This window comes from Hypanus sabinus, chromosome 16 (assembly GCF_030144855.1).
Source record: "Hypanus sabinus isolate sHypSab1 chromosome 16, sHypSab1.hap1, whole genome shotgun sequence".
Classification (NCBI taxonomy): domain Eukaryota; kingdom Metazoa; phylum Chordata; class Chondrichthyes; order Myliobatiformes; family Dasyatidae; genus Hypanus; species Hypanus sabinus.
In genome coordinates this window covers 25,650,706-25,669,433 of record NC_082721.1, presented here as the reverse complement: position 1 = coordinate 25,669,433, position 18,728 = coordinate 25,650,706, and the positions used below count along the sequence as shown (strand labels likewise).

Genomic DNA, 18,728 nt, shown 5'->3' with positions numbered 1-18,728 from the left:
AAACTTCTCCCCTTCTTGAGTTGTCATGTACACTTCATACTATAACTGACTCCTAGACATTTGCTATTGTGTAAATTAATTCAGATCCTTTTATTAGTTTCCAGTCTACAATATACTCTCAGTTTTCCCTGCCCCGAACTCTTTAACCAATTCAAATATTTAGATTTTACTCTGATCTATTTTTGAGTATTTGCCAAGAACAATCATGGTCATGGATAGAGCAACAGCAAGAAGGGGGTCTTCTCACAGGCAACAATCCCTCGCTTGGTAGACAAATGGACGATCATGATCGCTCACATCAAATGAGACAACACATAAATGATGAATCTGAGTGCCCGTAAGATTATCCTGTTTTTGTTTCTGGATTTTCATAGTTCTGTACATTACTACCTCTGATCTCTCTTAGAGGGAGAAACAGCACAAGATAGATCCTTCAGCCCACTTTGTCCACATCAACCACCAATTTACACTATTCCTACATTCCTATCAAATCCCCAGATTCTGACACTCAACTGCACAGGAGGAGCAGTTTGCAGTGACCAATTAACCTACTAACCTGCATGTCTTTTTTGGAATGTAGGGGAAACAGTTAAATTCTCTCAATATAGAGAGAATCTTCTCCATGGATTGTCACCTTGTCGTGGTGGAGAAGCTCGTGTGGTCCTGAGATCCCGAGAGCGATGCCGTCTGGAGCTATGCTCCTGATAGGGTCACCCATGGTGGTAAGGTTGAGGGTGAGGTCCCCGACAAAGAACAATCCAACCAAGACCTCAATGGTGGAACAGGCGGACAAAGTTACTTTGAACTCAATGGCTGTGAAGGGGGATGAAGGCTGCAATAAATCCATCAGCTCCAATTGTGATTTCCATGCCATTGGAATTGGTTGATTTGTGAAGTATCGTGTGCTTCTTGGAGTGCAACATCAAGTACACGTTAAACAAATACATGCACAGGTGTCTTCGCTCTGTGATAGATCAACGGAACGAAGACCATCATCCTCGACCTTGAGGGATAGTCACGACGACGATAGAATGTACAAATTACATAGACAGTACCTATCCCAAATTAGGTTTGAACCTGGGACTCTAGCATTGTGTGGCAGAGGCTCTAATGGATTAAAATCCATTGATTGTAATTTCTCTTGAATATTGTGTAATATCTCTTCCCTCCCTTAATTTACAGACAGAAATTCACTTCTGGGTATTGTTACTTTTTATAAAACCCATTTGATTAGCTTCCAGCTGGTAACTAACTGGATGTCTATCATTTCATATATAATGCTGGACACTGAATTTCTGGATGAGATGATAACATGTAACCCCTGATGAAGGGTCTCAGCCTGAAATGTTGACTGTACTCTTTTCCAGAGATACTGCCTGGCCTGCTGAGTTCCTCCAGTATTTTGTGTGTGTTGCATCTGCAGATTTTCTCGTTTTTGATTAGACTCCTGTGTACTCAATATTCGATATATGAACCCCTCAAACATTTGCCAATTAAACTCCAGTCCATAACACAATTTCAAATGTCTTTTTTTCTAAATTTTACCATGATCCTGATTATCCAAAGGCCTAGAGTGGGCTGCAGCTTCTGCCCAAGATATTTCATCTAGAATTACAGCCCCACCTTTTCAATCCCTCTACCCAATTCCAGTCAATAAAAACCTTATGTAGATCTGTTAATCTGTCTTTACTGGATTAATATTTTAAAAGCAAATTGGAAAATAAACTACGTATGTTGTAAATCTGAAACAAAACAAGATACTGGAAATACTCTGCAGATTATTCAGCATTTGTGGAAAGGGATTAAAGTTAATGGATTGACCTTTAACGGTTTCTACTTTACAACTAAAGTTTAGCAAGATTAATGGGGAAATAGTACAGAAGTCGCACTAATTGTAGGGTGACCTCGCGTTATTTCCTACAGTTCTGGCAAAAGATTATTGATGCAAAACATTTATCCTGTTTCTCTACTCAATTGTACGTGTAATTGTACTGCCTAAATTGAGTAGACCAAATATTCATTTCAGATTTCCAGCACCTTTTAGTAATTATAATTTACATTTCTCACCGTTTAAAGGAAACTACATGTCCCAGAATAAATCACGCGCTTTCAGGCACGTTCACTTCAGATGCTGATGGTTATTGGTTTCCATAGAGCCTGCCGCTATTTAATTCGCTAGACCTCTAATGGCTCTTTGATTGGTCGCTTTGCCCTCCGCATTCTGATAGGGCACATGGCCCTTCTGATTTGATACAGTTGTTATTTTGCGTGGTGATTGGCTCTGCGTAGTGGTCATCTCTGATTGGACATATTATGATTTGCTACTTCGTTGCTGCGTACTGATTGGCTGCCGCAGGTCACGGGGCATTGTACCCAGGCAGCGGCCGGACAGCGGCCTCAGCGCTACTCCACAGCGGGGCTCAAAGGGCCTCAAATTCGGTCAGCAGCCACTCGACGTCGGGGCTGAAGGGCCTGATCTACGGCCTCTCAGCAACTGCATAGCGGTGCCGAAGCGGCTCCCCATACCGACGCTCTCAGTGCCTGGTTCCGGCCTCGCGTTTACCCCCTCCCCGGCAGTGCCGGGACCCGGGCCCCGGGCGGTCATGGCTCACCAGCAGACCAGCAGCTCCCAGAAGGCGCTGATGTTGGAGCTGAAGAGCCTGCAGGAGGAGCCAGTCGAGGGTTTCCGCATTACCCTGGTCGACGAATCGGACCTGTATAATTGGGAGGTGGCAATCTTCGGGCCGCCGAACACGCATTATGAGGGTGGCTACTTCAAGGTAAGGCTGCAGACACAACATGATGGGCCCCGTTTGGGTGAGTGCATGAACTACAGGGAGTCGGTGCTGGGGTGGGATGGGGGTTGGAGTGTTGTGGAGTAAGGGGAAAAATCCAGGGCTGAAAGCTTCTTTGTCCCAGTCGGCGATGGAACAGGTCTGGGAGACTGTTCTGGTAGTTTAGTTCTGATTTCATCCCGGCGGATGTTGTACAAGGTAATTGGGTCGAAACATTGCCCCTTGCCGCCCTGGAAATGAAGTAAAGAATGTCCCCTCTTTCTCCTTCCCCGCCCCCATGAACAGCAGACTTGTGGCTCTCGTGGTCCTTAGGTAGGAGTGTGTGGGGTGGGGTTCTCGAATAGTTCAGGTCCAGGATGGGTTCGTATTTACAATGGGGTGGCGAGACGTGGGATTAGTAGATTCTATGGCTGCTTTTCCTTAGTCTCTATAGGAGTAATCTTCCTCAATGCCCCATACATATGGGAGAAAAGGTTTAAGTAGATACAAGAGGCTGCAGGTGTTGGATGCTGAGAGTGGATCTGGTAGAGGACAGATAATTGGGAGTATAAATATTATGAAACGCGATGTGAATACAATTCGGTCACTGTTTAATTTTGGAGTACTGGTCTGGGGAGCAGTTCCCTGGTTCTTAGTTGGTAGTACACAGTAAATATAAACTGCTCACTGACCATTATTCTAGCTGGGTTTTTTTGTGTGTGATGGTGAGAGACATGCTCAAATTGCACTCTGGTGCCTCTCTGTTCAGTGGCCTTTAGATTGGTTAGCTGCAGAGCTTAGCAGTTGACCAACAATGGATTGCTTAGTGTATTTGGAGTTGCTAGCAGTGGCAGGGTGACCACTTGTTGACATACTAGTGCCTTTCTGTTTTTGCAGTTTTTCCTTTGTTAAATGCTTCTAATCTTTCCCAGCCCTGTGATTCTGGTTTTGAATGTCCTTGATTTTAATGTTGCTACCCACCAGCAATTTAAACCCTTTGTAAGACTTTATCATTGATAGGTCTTTGGCATGTGATCTGATTTTTTAAAATTCATTGAATACTTTGGTGAATTGTTCTAATTGATAACGCTCCTGTGGAGAAGCAGGGTTGCTTCATTATTCTTGCTGAGTGACGTTCAGAAATTGAGGTTAGTAAACGGCAGTGTGCCATTTACAAAAGGTAGTTATCTTAAATGTATCTCCATTGTGCTTGTATCAAAGGTAGGATGTAGTGATATGGTCGATACTTTGTTCCCAGTTATCACAGTTGCACAATGAGATGCGGAATGGTCTCAGGTAGATTGGGCCTGTGAGCTTCAGGGTGTTGATGCACTAGCACATGTGGAGCCTCTGAGGAGTACTTGCAGTGTTGAGGTCAGCGATTGCCTTCAGACAGGTGAAGGTGGAAACAAAGAACAGTGTGTCTTAGTTACTGCTGTCCTGTAGATTTATGTCCTTGTGGCTGGAAGTAGAGGGAGTGAGTGAATATTTTCAAAGTAGGTATGTAAGTTGACCCTCTGAATTAAGTTCCAAGTGGCTGGCACTGGCATTGCACACCCTGGGCTTAGCCAACCTGCCTGTAGTAATTCACACAAGCATCAATGTGTTGTGTGAACAAAGTCACCAGAGAGTACTGGTATATGTGTCTGGATTCGACAAATAACACAAATGAGCTGACAGCCTTTGGAGCAAGGGGTCTGCCTGGCCCAACTCTACATGATATTTTGTATACTAAAAAATCAAAGGACAATTCCATATTTACAGTCCTTCCTTTGAACTACATGTAAATGTTTCAAACACCTGGATCTTCCAACCAACAAACCTCCCTGTTTGCCCCTGTGTTAGAGAAATCAAATTACACACACAAGTACCAGATTTAAATCAGCATTGTCTGTTCTTCCAATTTAACTTGGTTCACAGGAGCCTATTGTTCAGAGCTGCATTTTAGATTAATCCACTATTCATATCTGAGTTATTTGCTACATGTGCGGACTGCCCAAAGATTGCTCAGACAGTGTGTAGTTTTGATCAGCTCATCCTTGTAGCTTCTGTAACCATGTTTCCCTCATTGCCACCCGCACTATAGTGATACACTCCCTACCATTTTGTGTGGTGATCTTTAATGTTCCCCAGCTGAGTCATTGCGCATGAACCATGGCAACAGATGTGACCCATTCGGGTAAGGGTACTTTGGGGGTGGTCAAAGTAAGTAACTTGGTTGAGGACTGAATATGAGGTTTCTGCTCTCAGCCCCTTAACAGCTTACTTGCTCCCTGCCAGGCTCAGCTGATGTTCCCCATGGATTACCCCTACTCTCCACCATCGTTCCGCTTCCTTACCAAGATGTGGCATCCAAATATCTACGAGGTAAGATGGGATAGGGGAGGTGAGAGGGTGCACGCACAAATCATTGGTATGAAGCAGGGGGACCTTGGAAACGAGAACTTGACAAACTCATAGGCATGCAACAGAGAAAATGCCCTTTGGTTCACTGTTCCTGCTAGCTGTCAAATTCCCATCTACGCTAATGGCATTTCAAATGTTTGACTCGTAATCATGTCATTTAAATGCTTTTTAACATGACAGTGTGCCTGTCTCTTACCCTTCATTGGGGAGTATATCCAGATCGAAATCTCCTACCTCTCCCCTTCAGATAATGGCTTTGGGTCATGGACGCCTATATTAAGGGAAAGAGTTTCTTGCTATCCTTCTGAATTTTGCACTCCTGGTTCAGGTCACCCTTCAGCTGTCTCCACTTCAAAGGAAACTTTCCTTTTGTTTTTGTAGCTGAAATGCTACCTTTCAGATTCCTATTGAATTTCTTCTGCACCCTCCAACCATATGAACACAGCATTCAGGCTGTGGTTTAACTGGGATTCATACAGTTGTACCATAACCTTCCTGCTCTTGTAATCCATTGAAGCAAGCAGCACTTTGCCATCTTAACCACCTTGTGCTGCTGCCTCAAGGAATGTTTTGATGTGTATTCCAAGGTCCCTATATATACCCTGGGGTCCAAACTTGCATTTTTTTTTCAGGTTAGGAGGATGTGTTCACAAGGCTGGATAAATTCATGACCTTCCTGGGGTGTGGTGTGTGTGCTTTGATCCTTGGAGTAATGATTAAATGCAGAGGTTTAACTGGTATGGTGGATTTTTGAATGGCAGTGACACTTGCTTTGTGAGAATTGGGTTCGGTATTGCATCGAATAATACTTGGGATGAAAGGAGGCATCCATTACGGTGGGGTTTGAATCAACGTCAGTTATTATTATTCTTCATCAGGCTCCTGAACCAGCGAAGATAGCTTGACTCACCTCAACTCTGAATTGATTGCACAACTAATGTACTCTATAACTCAGGTTGTCAGTGTCTGTTTACTCATTTTGCACCTTGGTTGTTTCCCTCTTTATGTGCAGTTTTTCATTGATTCTGTTGTATTTCTCGGTTCGACTGTGAATGCTTGCAAGAAAATGAATCACAGGATAGTAAACGTGCATCTATAATAGATTGATTTGATGTATTTGAGGGGTTAATTTCACTCGCCTTTATCCTGCAGAATGGCGATGTGTGCATTTCAATTCTGCATCCGCCCGTCGATGACCCCCAGAGTGGCGAACTACCTTCTGAGAGATGGAATCCCACGCAGAATGTCAGGTACAGACTTCTGGGGAGCATAGAGGTTATTTTCGAGCTGTGTTGTTTATCTTTATTTTCTGTAATTAAATGCCTAAGAGGTGTCCATGTCTCTGATTGTGACTGTGTTCCTGGTTTCCCAATGCAGAACAATTCTCCTCAGTGTCATCTCCCTTTTGAATGAGCCGAACACCTTTTCTCCTGCTAATGTGGATGCTTCGGTGATGTTCCGGAAATGGCGAGACAGCAAAGGAAAGGATAGAGAATATGCAGAGATTATTAGGTGAGTGCGTAGTTTTAAGCATTAGACGGGGAGGAAAAGGAATTGGTGGAATTATTCTGGGGAGAGCTTCCTTCGCCAGAATCTTGGTACAGTTTAAAAGGAATCAGGTCTAATATCACTGGCTTGTCGTGAAATGTGTTTTGCAACCGCTGTACAGTGCAATACATCAAAGCTGTGAATTACAGTGCATACATATATAAATAGTTAAATCAAAATAAGAACTGCAGTCATGTTCATGGGTTCAATGTCCATTCAGAAATCAGGTGGCAGAGGGGAAGAAACTGCTTCTGAATTGTTGAGCTTGTGCTTTCAGACTCTTGTGCCTCTTTCCTGATGGCAGCATTGAGAAGAGGACATGTCCTGGGTGTTGGAGGTCTTTAATGATAGATGCCTTCATTAAGGTCTTTAATGATTCCCTCCCTGAAGATGTACTGGATTCTATGGCTAGTGCCTATGATAGAGCTGACGAGTTCACAACTTCCTGCAGCTCGCTTTCGATCCTGTGCACCCTCCCCCCACTCTCAATGTACATCTGGAGAAATTAGTGTCTGCTAATATACCAAATCTTCTCAAACCCTAATCAAATATAGCTGCCACTGTGCCTTCTTTGTAATTGCATCGAGGTATGTTGGGTCCCAGGATAGATCCTCAGAGATGTTGACACCCAGGAAAATTGGAATTGCTCACTCTTTCCTCTTCTGATCCCTCTGAGAACTGTTGTGTGTTCCCTCGCCTTATCTTTCTAAAGTCTACAATCAAATCTTTAGTCTTGTTGACATTGAGTCCAAGGTTCTTGAATTTGGTGGTCAGGGATGAAGTGGCTCAACCGTCTTACGAGTGAATACTTGGGTAAAAGTAACTATGATTGTGACATTTAAACTAATATTGGATTAAAATAAAACAATGGGGAACAGTTTAAACTTGAGGTGGCAGTGGGCTAATCTTCGTGGGACAAGAGGGAATTCAGCCAGGATTGGTGTGAATGTCTATGATGCAAATATCAGATTTGAGAACTGAAGATTAAAATATTATTGGCAAAGAGAGAATGAGACTAAATGAGCAGTTAACAGACTCCAAATATTTGTGACGATGTCTCTTTCAAATAATTGGGTATTGAGTGGTAGATGGAACTGGTGTTGATGTTGTACATCCCAGGTTGCTGAGGGGAACGGGTGAAAAGGCATATTCTTAGATCTTCCGTACATACACACAGGGGTACTAGATGATTAGAAAGTGACAAATACAATTCTGATGGAGGAAAGTTTGTAAGAATATTCTGAATAGCCGTAGGCCAAATAACTTAACAGCGGCCCGTAGTGTGTATTTGGGGGGGGGGGGGGGGGGGTGAGGGATGGGAGCTAACAGGCACAGTGGGATCTAAGACACTGCTTGACAGACCTAACTGAAGCTTTGCATTACACAACTTGTACACGGAATTTCCTTTATCATTTCTCTATTGTTGGCATGGATTTTAGGAAACTAGAAAGGAATCTGTGAAGTAGGTGGGTTGGTATTAATTATGTATATGTGCATGTATGTGTGTACATACTCTTACGGAAATGAATTGCAGATGAAATTTAACATGGAAAAGTTGGTGCTGAAGTTTGGAGAGAGCCAGTACAGATTTAACGGTGTAATTGTGTAACAGATTTAATGACCTCAGAGTACAAGTTAGAGGAACCTTTGATTTAATGTGCACAGATCTTTTTCAATGACATGGTATCTTGGGCTTTAAGTGGAGCAGAGATGTTACCCTGAGGGAGAACTTTCTATTTTGTGAGATAATTACCTGCACCTTGCTACTTGTGTGGGCAGTGGAGGTGGTCAAAAGAAAATTGGATAGGCACTTGGGGAAAGTAAACTTTCAGTATTTAGTTGGATAAGAGGACTCTGTGGAGTGCTGACACGGCTGGCAATAGTTCAAATGGTCTGTGTTCTATTCAGAAATGTGTAGCTCTCGGGTTGGTGCCAAGCTAGAGCACTGCATTGATCTTTTGGTTGGTGTTCTGTGATTGTTTAGTTAGTGGGGATTGCTGAGTAGACAAGGCTAACTGGAGCAGATTCAAAGACAGAAACCCGGACATCACTCTGGATCGAAGAATCTCTGTGTAAGTGGGGTGTACGTTGAACTCTGAGCTGGAGGCAAATAAGCATTCATCAGATAACTGGGTAAAGACCTGGGGAGAAAGCAACAGAAGGTTTCAGTGGAATGGTGAGAGAAGGTCTTCCTGTTATCGAGCTGCTTATTCTGTAAATCCTACACTGATCAATGTTGGATTTGAATGGGAAAATGGATGACATGGACAAAATGGATTTTGTTTTAATTCTTTCTCAGAAAACAGGTCTTGGCCACCAAAGCAGAGGCAGACAAGGACGGCGTGAAGGTGCCGACCACCCTGGCGGAGTACTGTGTCAAGACAAAAGCTCCGCCACACGACAACAGCTCGGACTTGCTGTACGATGATCTCTATGACGATGACATGGATGACGAGGAAGATGGGGATGGTGATTTCTTTGACGATGATGACGACTCAGGAAATGAGGAATCGTGACCAACAGCGGGAGGGGGCGACCAGCCGACCCCTGAGCCCCAACCCCCTTCCTCCTTTCTGCCCCCTCCCTACCCACCTCCCCCACCCCCAACCCTTTTCCCAGGGCCAGTGGCTGCCCTGACTCTGGGACTGAACCCAATCCTGACACCCATGCTGCGACACTTGCCCAACCCTCCCCCAGTAAATGTATTCGGGCCCTGAGTCGCAACAACGCTGCTCTTCCAGAACAAACTCTTTTCCTGCTGTGAGCCTGTGGCTGGGAGGGGGATGTGTGGGGGGGAGGGTGCTGTATTCCTGTCTTTGTTTCCGGAGTTGTCATTTTTTTTTTTTGAAAGTCCAATGGTGAAACATTTATGGGGTGGTTATGGCATTGCTCCATGTAATATGCTGATAAAGATTGTCTCTGGTGATACTTTCTAGCTAATAGCCAAACCCTTTCTTTCCCATGTATGTTGAAGGGATGGGGACAGAGTGGAAATGGCCCCAGTGCTGGTGGAGTATGAATCTCCACTCTATATCCTGGTCCTCTGACTTTGACACGTCCATAATGCTGTCGAGCCAGCAGCCCAACTGGGTTGTTTGGTGTTTCCTGGTGCCTGGGTTCGCTAGTTCCCCTCTGACAGCCTCTCCTGAGGAGTGAGTAGGAGATGGGGTGGGGGGGCACCTTCTCCAGTTCTTTTCCCCTCATTTGGAATATTCATTCATCAGAGATGGGTCTGAGAGAATTGTTAAAAATTCAACTTCATTGGCTTATTCTGCCCTTGCCTTCTGGTTCCATTTGTTCTCTGCCCTCCCCACTCAGACCCATTGCTCTGGTCCTTTGAAAGCTTGGGCATGTGGATGCTCTCCCCATTTCACAGGTTGCTGGTGTGAGGGTGCCTTTCCACTGTGGGTCTTGGGTGTGAAATCGTTTACATTTAAGTTTTCTTTTGCAATTTACCTTTGGAGAAACTGTTTGAAATTGACTTGAATCAACTTATGCACGCCCCCCCCTCCCCACCTAACATCACACTCAAGCTGTACTTGAACAAGATCTGGACCTGCAGGGCTACAGACCAAGAGCTAGATTGGGTGAGCAGCTCTTTCTTTGGTCTACAGGATGTGGGCCACCTGTCTACCTCCTGTGCCATTAAATTTCTATTCTTGCTGTTCAGCCTATGGTGAAATTCTGCTCTGAAGTATGACAGCAAGGGAGAAAAGAGATGAAAATGTCTCTACTGTATTGTCTCGTGGTTCTTCCTCGACTAGTAAAGCAGTGAGACAATTTTTTTGGGTGGGTGGGGTTCTTTTATGCCTTAACACGCAGTACAAGCGATTCTCCCAGCTCAGCATTACTCCTGGATGGTTAATTAAATATTATGCATTTGTACAGATGCATTAGCTCTCCAGTTAGAGAATGGTGCATCAACTTTGTTTGGGGCTTGGAGGTTGGGTGGGAAGTAAGGGAATTCCTAACGTGAGCATGAGAATTGAAGACTTAATGATGGAGCTTGCAAGCATGAGATGTGATTTTCCCCTCATGGCATGGATAACACTTGTGTTTGTGCACAGCATGGCCATAAACATGGTGTACCAGCTGTGCCCTGAGGAAGATGGCATCTGTACCCAAATGAATTTCTAATTATGGTTCAAGGCCTTGCCCAGTGGGGCTGTGGGCCCAGACTCTGCTCTTGAAGATGAGGTTGCTGAGTTCCCTGAAGTGCTGCTGGATGTCTGAGGTGGGCAGTGTGCTGGCAGCGATGATCATTGGAAGAGAGGGAAGTACAGTCAACTCCAGGCTGAGTGCAGAGGCTTAACCTGGAATAGCTGGAGTGTAGGCCCTTGTCTGCAGGTTCCATGCCCAAACTCTGCAGTTCTCAGTAGGATGTCCAGCACCATTACCCCTTCTTGTCAGTAGGCTGCTGAGTGTGGACCACCATGGCAAGGAGATGGCATGACGGTAGAGTGTTGGTGGTCTTTGCTATGCCCAGTCTGGCTGCATGTTTGATAGAATTTTCAACATGTCACCCTGCACACGGTTGTGCAGCCGTTTACTCGGAGTTTGGAGGTTGCTGTCATTCACTGATAACCTGGCACACTCGGTGAGCCCTTGCTGTCAGTGATCATCCTGATTGTACCCTCCAGTCATGGCAACTGCACCAGGTGGGGGGCCCAACTGTGTGGTCTCCCTTTTGCTTGCGGATGCCAGTGCTACTGATTGTGTGTGTATGCACGCACTCCCTGCATTTAACCTGCAGCGTCTCTGGAGCCAACAGAACTCCTGTTACCAAGAGCATGGGTCACGGTTGCTTCGTCTGTGTTCACTGGCAGGAGCCATGAGTGATCCAGAGTTTGGTTTTTAAGTCTTTTTATTTCTTTGTTTCTAAAACTAATAAAGAACTTTTCAGGACACCAGTGAGTGTTTGTGTCGCTATGAAGCTGTTTCCAACCTCTGTCCAGTTTGAAAATGGTACTTACTGGCTGGAGTCTGCCCCCATTCTGATACCAGTTGAGGGTTGTGGTTATAACCCAACTTCAATTACTGAGAAGGAATCGATACATTTCTTCTGCATTTTTCACTAGCACAGCCTCACCAAGAGTTCTGCAAACACTGGAGGCTAATTTTTCCTTCCAAGGACCCAAAAACAGTGTTTGCATTAATTTACAGAAGATATGAAAAAGACTGAAAATTTGCAGCAATGTATTCAAATATCACATACGTGCAGGAACAAAAAACTAAAAGATGAATTTTAAGGGCTGAAGTACCAGGAGGTTAGAGGTTATGCTGCAGCTACAGTCCTGGTCAGACTGCAGTCAGTAGTTTCAGACGCCTCATCTAAATGATTTTCTGACCCTGGAACTTGCACACCATGAATTTATTGGGATGTTATTTGGACTCTTAATTATGAAATGATTCTTGTACAAGAATTGAGTTGGATCAACTAGAAGTTTGGAGGGAAAAAAAAAGGTTATAAAGGGGAACTGATAGTTTCTCTTATTCTGAGTTGGAAAATCTAAGAATAATGAGTAACTTTAGAAGTTTGGAGTTTTAATAAAATAAAACTTGTATTTGTATGGTGACTTTAATTTCCCAGTGATGTCTGATAGCCCTTCAAAGTGTATTTTTTTTTGTTGTAATCCCACCACATACATGATTGGAAGCTTTGAATTTTTTTCTGCAGAAAGCCATTATTTCATTGAACCTATTGGCATGTTTGGGGCTGGGATATGAAGATAGCATGATTTTCCCTGACGGCAAGAGGACATTCATCCCCCCCCCCTTTACCAAAGTGCTTTGATGTAGGTTGAGGGACAAATATTAGCCTCGGGGTATTGTCAATAGCATTGCAGGATCTTGTATATAGCTCTGTGAGGTGAAAGTGAGCTTTGATATGCCCAACTCAAAGTACACTGCAGATTATGTGGTCAAAGCAACAGGTACAACAAGCTGGAGGAACTCAGCAGGTCGGGCAGCATCTGTGGAAACGAGCAGTCAACGTTTCGGGCTGAGACCCTTCGTTAGGACTCACAGCTTCTTGTACGTGTTGCTTTGATATGTCATTGGGTCTTATCTGAAATCCTTGGGAAAGATGCTATTGCACCTTCCCTAAGGATTGAGACAGGAAGCTGAAATGGATGACAACTTGTTGCATTGTGATGGTGAGAGTTCCACTCTGCTGGTTTCTGCAAAATGGCATGTAGTACTATTACACCTGCCACCAGTCTATTGGTACGTTCCCCCTGTGACCGCATGGGTTTCCTGCCACATTCCAAAAACATACAGGTTAACAGATCAGTTGGTCATGCAAGTGTAATTGGGTTTGTTGGGACTGAGGGGCCTGTTGCTGTGCTGCATCTACAATTAATAATAATGATCTGGCTGAAGCTGAAATTTGGGAGATAGAGAGGGATTTAACAGCTTTGGCAGATTGACTTGAGTGGCTTCACCTTGGATATTGACACCTTTGTCAGACAGCTTGGAGCTACTTTCTTCTCCCTGTCCATGTAACCCTCCGAAATGCAGCAGGTCTTTTAATTTTGCTGCTCTGTGCCTGCTCACATATCTCATGGGGTGCTATTCGAGGACAGTTGCTTTCTGCTCTGGCACTTGGTGCAGCTGTGACTTGACAGATTTCTCAAACTGGCCAGCAGGAATGTACTCAGTAGTGTTCATTACACCTTGGGTTTGGGGGATGGGATGCAGAGATAACATTCATAATTTACAGACATGGTTATCAGAATAGGCTTTCTTCCCAGAGTCAACAACATTTATTAAGAATATTGACCCCCTCAGTATTCTGGATTTCAGTCTCCTTACTTTCGCTGACATATGAACCTGTGTAGACTTGTGAATCACTGCCAAGTTCTTGATGGATTTTGGAGCCAAGTGTGGAGAAGCTGGTGTTCCCCTTGGATCAAAGAAGTTTGAGAGGAACTTTGGTGAGGGGTTCAGGCTCATGACAGGTTTTGAGAAGGTACAAACTGTTACCACTATAAACAAAAAAGTCTGCAGATGATGAAGGAACAAGAACTAGGTGTTCTTGTACATCAGTCAATGAAAGCAAGCAGGCAGTGAAGAAAGCTAATGGCATGCTGGCCTTTATAACGAGGAATTGAGTATACGAGTAAAAAGGTCCTTCTGCAGCTGTACAGGGCCCTGGTGAGACCCCACCTGGAGTATTGTGTGCAGTTTTGGTCTCCAAATTTGAGGAAGGACATTCTTGCTATTAAGGGAGTGCAGCGTATGTTCACAAAGTTAATTCCCAGAATGGCAGGACTGTCATATGTTGAAAGATTGGAGCGACTGGGCTTGTTTACACTGGAATTTAGAAGGATGAGAGGGGATCTGATTGAAACATATAAGATTATTAAGGGATTGGACACGCTGGCGGCAGGAAGCATGTTCCTGCTGATGGGTGAGTCCAGAACTAGAGGCCACAGTTTAAGAATAAGGGATAGGCCATTTAGAACAGATGTGGGAAAACTTTTTCACCCAGAGAGTGGTGGATATGTGGAATGCTCTGCCCCAGAAGGCAGTGGAGGCCAAGTCTCTGGATGCTTTCAAGAGAGAGTTAGATGGAGCTCTTATAAATGGCGGGGTCAAGGGATATGAGGAGAGGGCAGGAACAGGGTACTGATTGTGTGTGATCAGCCATGATCACAGTGAATGGTGGTGCTGGCTAGAAGGGCAGAATGGCCTACTGCACCTACTGTCTGTTGTCTACTAACTCAGCAGGTCGGGCAGCATCTATGCAAATGAATGTTTTTTTGAGCTCAGATCCTTTTTCAGGACGGAAGCAAGGGGAGAGTGCCAGATTTAAAAAAAAGTGGCTGGAGGGAGGATTGCCAGGGGAAGGAGGCTACATGGAAGGTGATAGATGAGCCAGGTGGGTGGGAAAGATCAAGGGCTGGAAAAGAAGGAAACTGATAGAGAAGAGTGGATTGTAGGAGAAAGGGGCGGCGGAAGGGACCCGGGGAAAGTGACAGACAGATGGGAAGAGGTAAAAAATCATTGGGAAATAGAGGGGAGGGGGGTGAAATTTGTTCACCAGCAGGAGAAATCAATATTCATGCCAACAGATAGGAGGCTACCCAGACAGAATATAAGGAGTTGTTCCTCCACCTTGAGGATGGCTTCCTCTTGGCACAAGAGGAAGCCATTAACAGTGCCCAAGGGTTACTTTGCCAAAGGGTACATCACGATGATTAGGAATAAGTTTTAATACACCAGAGTAATTGTAATCTGGGAAATGCTACCTGCTGAGTTGGTGGTGACAAAGAGCCCTTTCAGAAAGTATCGGAGTAGTAGTAATTTGGAAAGTTTTGGGAGAGGAGGGAAATTGACTTGGTATTATAGTTCCAAGAGTGTTCTCTTACAAATGTTTCGATTCCAAGAATTCACCTCCCTCACCACCATTCAGAAACAAATTCTTCCAGCTGAGGTAACACTTCATCTGCGAGTGTGTTGGGGGGCATCTACTGTATCTGGTGTTCCTAGTGAAGTCTCCTGTATGTTGGTCAGACCTGGCAGAGATTGGAGTGTTGTTTCGTTGAGCACCTTCGTTCGGTCCACCACAAGAACGCAAGATTTCCCACTCACTTCAATTCAACTTCGTATTTCCATTCTGATGTGCCTGGCCATGGGCTCCTCTGCTACCGTGATTAGACCGCACTCAGGTTGGAGGTGCATGTTGGAACTCTTGTCTATCTTGCTTGTTTGAATGTACTACCGATGGATGAGAGATCATCTACAAAATATACAGTAGTTATTTACAGAAGCCACCCCAACAGCAGTTCCTAAACCTGTCTCCTTCCCCACCCCGCCATTGCAATGACAATAGGGACAGTGGATACCTGTATGTTCCCTTCCAGGTTACACGCCAACCTTATGTGGAAATAAGTCATGGGCTCTTCCCTAGATAACGCTGCACTTCTCTTCAGTATCATGAGACTGTCATAGGTTAACAAGGTGCCTCATCAATCTCTTCTCAACAATTGCTGCATTTCATGGCTATCTGGAAAAGATGAATTTCAGTGTTGTACTTTGATAATAAATTAACCTTTGGATGGGCAATGATGCCTGTAACAGCTAAAAATTTGATAACTTTTAAGATAGCCATCCAGAGCAAGAACCTTGGCTGGGCTATTGATTCAGAATTAAAGGCTATACTTGTGCTTAAATAATCTAAAACTGAGTAATCTTTTTTAGTAAGAATACATAATCTATGGCAATAAAACAATCATTTACACACGTTGTATCACTACATTGATATTAATTATGACAGTGTATTCAGATTTCAGGGTCAGGGAAAACGCCATTCTTTTAGCCGTTACATATCTTCCATACCATTGAAGCTTAATTGGATCAACGCGCCTGTGCAATAAAAATGCTCCAAAGGCACGCTGGTAGATAAAATTGGCTGAGGTGAACTTTCCTTTAATTTAGATTGATTGTGAAAGGAATCAAACGAAAATTCATGAGCGTGCGAGATATAATAAATGGTAAAGTACTGAAAAATAAGGATTGGGGATAAAGGATTAGCGATCATTCCCGGAAGCTGGCTTGGTGCGGGTGGGCTAAATGTACTTTTGAATCTGGTTAGAAGTGCAAGGTGAGGACATACAGTAAGAAATGTAGGGATCTTGCCTGCGGGTCCATAGCACGCCACTTGAAAGCTGCTTGCGATATTTATGATACAACGAATACACTGATCCATCATTTTTTTTTCCGGTGTGAAAAAAAACCCTAAAATCTCCAACCGGGAATGTCTATGTGAGGCTGAAATGAAGAGAAACCTCTTTACTCAGGAGATTGTGAATCTTTCAACTTTTCTACCTTGGAGTAATTCAAAGAATTGGGGGTTGGATGGTACGTGTTTTGTAATAAAGATTCAATTGTGACCTTACTGAATAGTACAAGCTCAGGGTTTGTGTCGCTAATTTGTAGGATCCGAGATGCGACAGCGAGCTTTGCTGTGCCGGGTCGGGTGGGTTGACTCGATCGGAGTGACTGCTCTCGCCCTCCCAGGCGAGGCCTCCTGCCAGCCGTGGGCTGGAACCGTTGGCGGCGACCGGAGCCGCCATCCGAACCATATCTGGGAGGTACCGGCCGGTTCTGCGTTCCGATTGGCTGGTGGGAGACCGAGCTCGCGGAATGGTTAGATTGTTGTACCGGAAGCGGGGCGCCGCCGGGGCTGAGGAGCCGGAACCGAGAGACGGAGCGCGGGTCCCGGGCCGGAGCGGCGGGTGAGAGTGGGACCTTCGGCCCGGGGTGGGGGTGACGGAATAGGTGGCAAGGGTGGGAGTTCAGCATGAACTTCAGGCCTCGCTGGGCGCGGGAATAGCACCGCCCCCTCTGCTCCCGCTTCCCACCCATCTCCCTCCATTCACCGTCAAACCCGACAGCCGCAGTCTCCCCGTCTTCTCCCCCGAAATCCATCGGGTCAATTCCCGCCTCTTCCCTCACTCCGAGGGGCCTCGTCTCTTCCCCACCCCCATCCCGTCGGCTTTCCTCATCATCTCCTCCCCCCCCCCACACACCAACACCATGCCGTTGGCACTCCCCCCTCATCCCCATCCTGTCGATCCCCGTCTCTTCTCCCACTTATCTCGTCGGGCGCCGGCCTCTTCCCCACCCCCCACAAAACCCGTCAACTCCCTCGTCTCACCCCTCACCCCACCTCGTCGGATCCCCATCTCTCTCTCTCTCCCCCCACCAACCCCATCGAACCACAACTCTCCCCCCCATTCGCATCCCACTGCCCCTCCCCCAGTCCTGTCTAGTCGCCCCTCGTCTCTCCCTCAACCTCGTGGTCTCCTCCCCTCCACCCTGTTGGCTCCCCGCATCTCCTTCCCACTTCCATCCTTTCTGCCCACACCTCTCATCTCTTGATCCTGTTGTCCCTATTTTCTCTTCCTCCTTAGCTCTTTCTCTTCCTCAACATAACTTCAGCCTTTTCTTCCCTGCAGTGCTCCTTGCCTTATGTTTAAACATCTGAATTCATGATATACTTGTTCTGTTAATTGAATCTCAATGAAATTTTTGCTTCTGAGAATCCTGTTCTGTTCAGCACATGCTGACTGAAGCAAGAACAGCATGCGACGTGAATTGCTGTCTTTTATTCAACTGATCATTGATTTTACAGCAATCAATGATTATCCGGCCAGTAAAGCTTTAGTGGAATTAGTGGGGTTGATTTCTTGTTCCCTTTCTAAAGTTTCACAGATACTGAACTGAGTTAAAAGAACTTACAGCTTGATTATGAATGTCCTGTGTGTTAGATCTGATTTTAATGTCCACACCCACTAATTGCTGAAAATGAAATGAATGTTAGTATCTGAATGAGACCTGCTATATTGTATGGGAGGATGTCATTTCATTCAATCCAAAGTCCTGCTGTTGACTATAATAAATTGTTTGGAGCCAGTCTGATCGAGAAAATTCTAATTTAGATATTCTGCTTGGTGGCGACTTGCTCTTGCACCTAGTACAGTACTGAGCTGTTTCCCTCTAAGAAATGAAAGAATAAGTTTCTGATGTTATTTTCGGTATTAACAGTTTTGGTGAGAGACTGTGGGGAACATTGAATATTTTAGACTCCTTGGTCTTGGAATTAATCAAGGCAATAATGACATTTTTATTTATGCTTTCTCTTCTTTCTGTCCTGTGACTTTATTGCTGCAGCTTGTATTCTGACCTCCCTTAACATAGGAATTCCTCATTGCTCAGTGTGTCATCCGCACTGATATAAGCCCATTTATTTAAGAAATTGTACTGGTTGGGTAACAGTTTCTTTAATGAACTGGCATAGTTGGACCGAATTTGTTTATAATTTAGCTGTCACATGCCTTAATGTATTTAAGATCAGTAATGCTGCAGTTTTATCGATATACCCAAGTTCATTTGTTTTGTGCAGTGTCGTATTATGTAGACAATCATGGTCTTTCCATGACCTAGTACCTAAGAGATTGGTGAGGTTGAATTTGGAGTATTGTATGCAGTTTT

The 18,728-nt window shown here is 44.8% G+C and overlaps 2 protein-coding genes across 3 annotated transcripts in view; both read left to right on the top strand.

Annotated features, from left to right (window-relative positions):
- Positions 1–2,132: 2,132 nt before the first annotated feature.
- LOC132406115 (ubiquitin-conjugating enzyme E2 R2-like) lies at positions 2,133–11,633 on the top strand. The gene is made up of 5 exons (XM_059991344.1): positions 2,133–2,780; positions 5,055–5,141; positions 6,333–6,430; positions 6,558–6,692; positions 9,028–11,633. The coding sequence occupies exons 1-5, from the start codon at positions 2,604–2,606 to the stop codon at positions 9,242–9,244; spliced, it is 714 nt and encodes a 237-aa protein (XP_059847327.1). The 5' UTR covers positions 2,133–2,603; the 3' UTR covers positions 9,245–11,633.
- Positions 11,634–16,874: 5,241 nt separating this feature from the next.
- sin3b (SIN3 transcription regulator family member B) overlaps positions 16,875–18,728 on the top strand; it is a 52,137-nt gene continuing 50,283 nt past the window's right edge. For both annotated transcript variants that reach the window (XM_059991339.1, XM_059991338.1), the window contains exon 1: positions 16,875–16,969. The gene's annotated coding sequence lies outside the window, so the exon portion shown is untranslated. The remainder of the gene's footprint in view (positions 16,970–18,728) is intronic.

Coding starts and splice junctions, on each gene's coding strand:
- LOC132406115 (XM_059991344.1), top strand. CDS start 2,604: ATGGCTCACCAGCAGACCAGCAGCTCCCAGAAGGCGCTGATGTTGGAG. Junction 2,781..5,054: donor ATGAGGGTGGCTACTTCAAG/GTAAGGCTGCAG, acceptor GCTCCCTGCCAG/GCTCAGCTGATGTTCCCCAT. Junction 6,431..6,557: donor AATCCCACGCAGAATGTCAG/GTACAGACTTCT, acceptor TTCCCAATGCAG/AACAATTCTCCTCAGTGTCA.